At 39.0% G+C, this 2,653-nt stretch overlaps 1 protein-coding gene across 1 annotated transcript; it reads right to left on the bottom strand.

Moving 5' to 3' along the window:
• LOC107609702 (gibberellin 2-beta-dioxygenase 1) lies at positions 257–2,421 on the bottom strand. Its single transcript, XM_016311719.2, has 2 exons — positions 1,422–2,421; positions 257–950 (listed from the first exon to the last, which is right to left on the bottom strand). The coding sequence occupies exons 1-2, from the start codon at positions 2,370–2,372 to the stop codon at positions 678–680; spliced, it is 1,224 nt and encodes a 407-aa protein (XP_016167205.1). The 5' UTR covers positions 2,373–2,421; the 3' UTR covers positions 257–677.

The raw sequence follows: 2,653 nt of genomic DNA on the forward strand, positions 1-2,653 counted from the left end.
TTATCATCTTTCCACAATGACTCTACAGCTCTACTCCCCATCATGCTTCCCCCAAAATTCATAAGAAAAGAAAAACACTTCTCCACAACCCTCTGAGTTCATGTGTTTTTCCTCCTTTATGTTGATAGTATACATTTTATTGAAAGAGGAAATTGTAGGCGCTGCCTACCCAAGATTGGCATAAGCTTGACAAAGTAGTAGTAAGATTTATTCATTTTCTACTTGAAAATAAAGTTCAAGCACCAATAAGAATATAAGATCCTAAAATACTTCAAAATCAATCCAATAAATAAATAAATGGAACATATACATCTCATCACAACCAAGTCCTCTCATTTCTGTTTTCTTTTTCCTTCACCATCCAACCAAAATTCAAAGCAAACTAAAAAAGGTAAAAACCCTCATACCTCACACAAGCACACAAATTGCTTTAAAAATAAATAAATAAAAAAAACCACCTGTTTTAGGACTTGAACCAAAAAAATCATTATATAAGATGGGAAAAGACAACTCCAACTTATAGCTAGTTTTTGGTATCTGGCCTGAAATAGTAACGTTGGAGATAGCGAGACATTGTTACCTAATTATTGGTTTTTTCATATTTATTTTGAGGCCATATTTTAATTAGTCTCACTTTTTATCTCTATTTCAGGACAGTAACCAAAATCCAGCTTAATTTAATTAAGACGGTACCTATCTAGTGGGTCTTTGAAAAGGAGGCGTTCATGGTAGACTCTCCAAGCATAGTCCTCAAAGTCAAAAGAGTGAAACACACGCTCACGTTCTTCATCGCTTTCTTCCTTTTGGTCTTCGTTGCCAAGAAAAAGAAGAGGAGCCACAGTGGTCTCTGTAGGAAGCGTTATGAGCAATGACATTGTGATGCAACGTGACTCTTTTGCTTCCCCCATTGCTCTTCCTCTCACTTTCTTCAACTTCCCATTGCTCCACACCTAAATCATGTTACATAACATTCACAACATTAAGCTTAATTAGACTATATTATTATCTTCATGTGGAAATGATATTACGAATAGTTAATTAAATGATTCAGTAAATTTGATAAAGTTTTCAAAGCTATGTTCAATTCAATTAACACATATTTAAGGGGCAAAAGAAAAAGAACAATTGGCAAGTCGATAAAGACTTTTTTTTTTTTTTATTTGGTTGAGAGTCGATAAAGACTTAAAAATTAAAATGGTCAACACGATTACGTGACCATGTAACCTTTTCCTCCTAAACCAAGCCACTAACCAAACAGAAAATAAAATAGAAAAATTCAAAAGAAAAGCAACAACTTCACAACAGTGTTTTTGTAAAATAAACACAGCAATTAAAAGAGCTCTGTTATATTTTATGTGACACTTGACTTATAATTAAATCACCAGCATCAACATCTAAAAAGAAGGAAAAAAATATAAAACCTGAGCAATATCTCCAAGAGTGACCAAGATGGAGTCCACGTGCGGCACCACGTGCACCCAACCCGAATCCGAGAGCAATGAATACGTCTTCTCTCGCCTTATCTGGTACTGCAAGGCCACCACATACGGGTAAAACCCGCCCGAATATTCGGGTCTATTTCCGGGCCGATCTTCTGAAATCCATAAGATAGAACACAACCGGGTCGGGTCATTCCCGATCGGGTTTTCTAGGCCCAAACCTTTCATTAACTCGTCGATGATCTTCAGGCCCAGTTTTTCAAGAGAGAGTGAGAACTCGCGGAGAGATGACAGAATCAACTCGGTTGATGACTCGGTGGAGCAGGACGAGTCAAGACGGAATGACTCGCCGATTCCGAGTCCGAGTTCATCGTCGTTTTCGTCTTCGTCTTTGTCTTCGTCTTCTTCTTCGCGTTCGTATCCGAGTGGCCAGTTCTTGGGGAAGGAAGATTCCTTCTGGTCCCGAGGGAGGTTGAAGAGAGCGAGCGATTCCGACTCGGCCGAGGTGGCGAGTTCGGAGGGGACTGAGTGATCGGTGAGTTGCACGAAGCCGAGTTGGGAGAAGGAGGAAAGGATGTCCGTACTGTTGTCAGAGAGGGATATGGAGGGAGGACACGTGGCGGCGGGGGAGGAGGATGAGGTGGTGGCGGAACGGCGGTTAGTGGGGAGAGAGAGGTTTGGTGGGAGGCGGTGGAGGAGGCGGGAAAGGGCGTCGGCGGCGTCGGAAGTAGAAAGGAGGGAGGTTTGGTTAGCCGAGGGAGTTGGTGGTGGTGCTGTGGTGGCTCCTCCGTGGAGGTTGGGGAAGAGGTGGTGGTGCTTGTGAGCTGAAGAGGCCATAACGTGAGATAGAGAAAACACAAAAAAGTGCGTGAAATGTGCGACACTGAATAGATTGGCGTGTTTCTTGAATCTTGGGTTCGTAGTTTCGTACATACGAATGAATGATTAAATGTATTTTGTATACGATATATATTCATATTGGTAGAACTTTTTCCAAAATTTTTTGTATTTATGATATCCTAATTCAGCCGCCTAAAGATTAATCTGTTGTGATATTGAGATTTATTTAAAGATTTATAGTTTAATAAATTGTTATATACATTTTTTTTCAAAAATTACTTGTATTGTTTAAATATCAAAATAAAAATGTATAATATAATTTTATATATTAATTAATATATATTTAATTTTTAGGGTAAAAAATAAAAATAAGC

The sequence above is a fragment of the Arachis ipaensis genome, chromosome B07 (genome assembly GCF_000816755.2).
Source record: "Arachis ipaensis cultivar K30076 chromosome B07, Araip1.1, whole genome shotgun sequence".
NCBI classification, from domain to species: domain Eukaryota; kingdom Viridiplantae; phylum Streptophyta; class Magnoliopsida; order Fabales; family Fabaceae; genus Arachis; species Arachis ipaensis.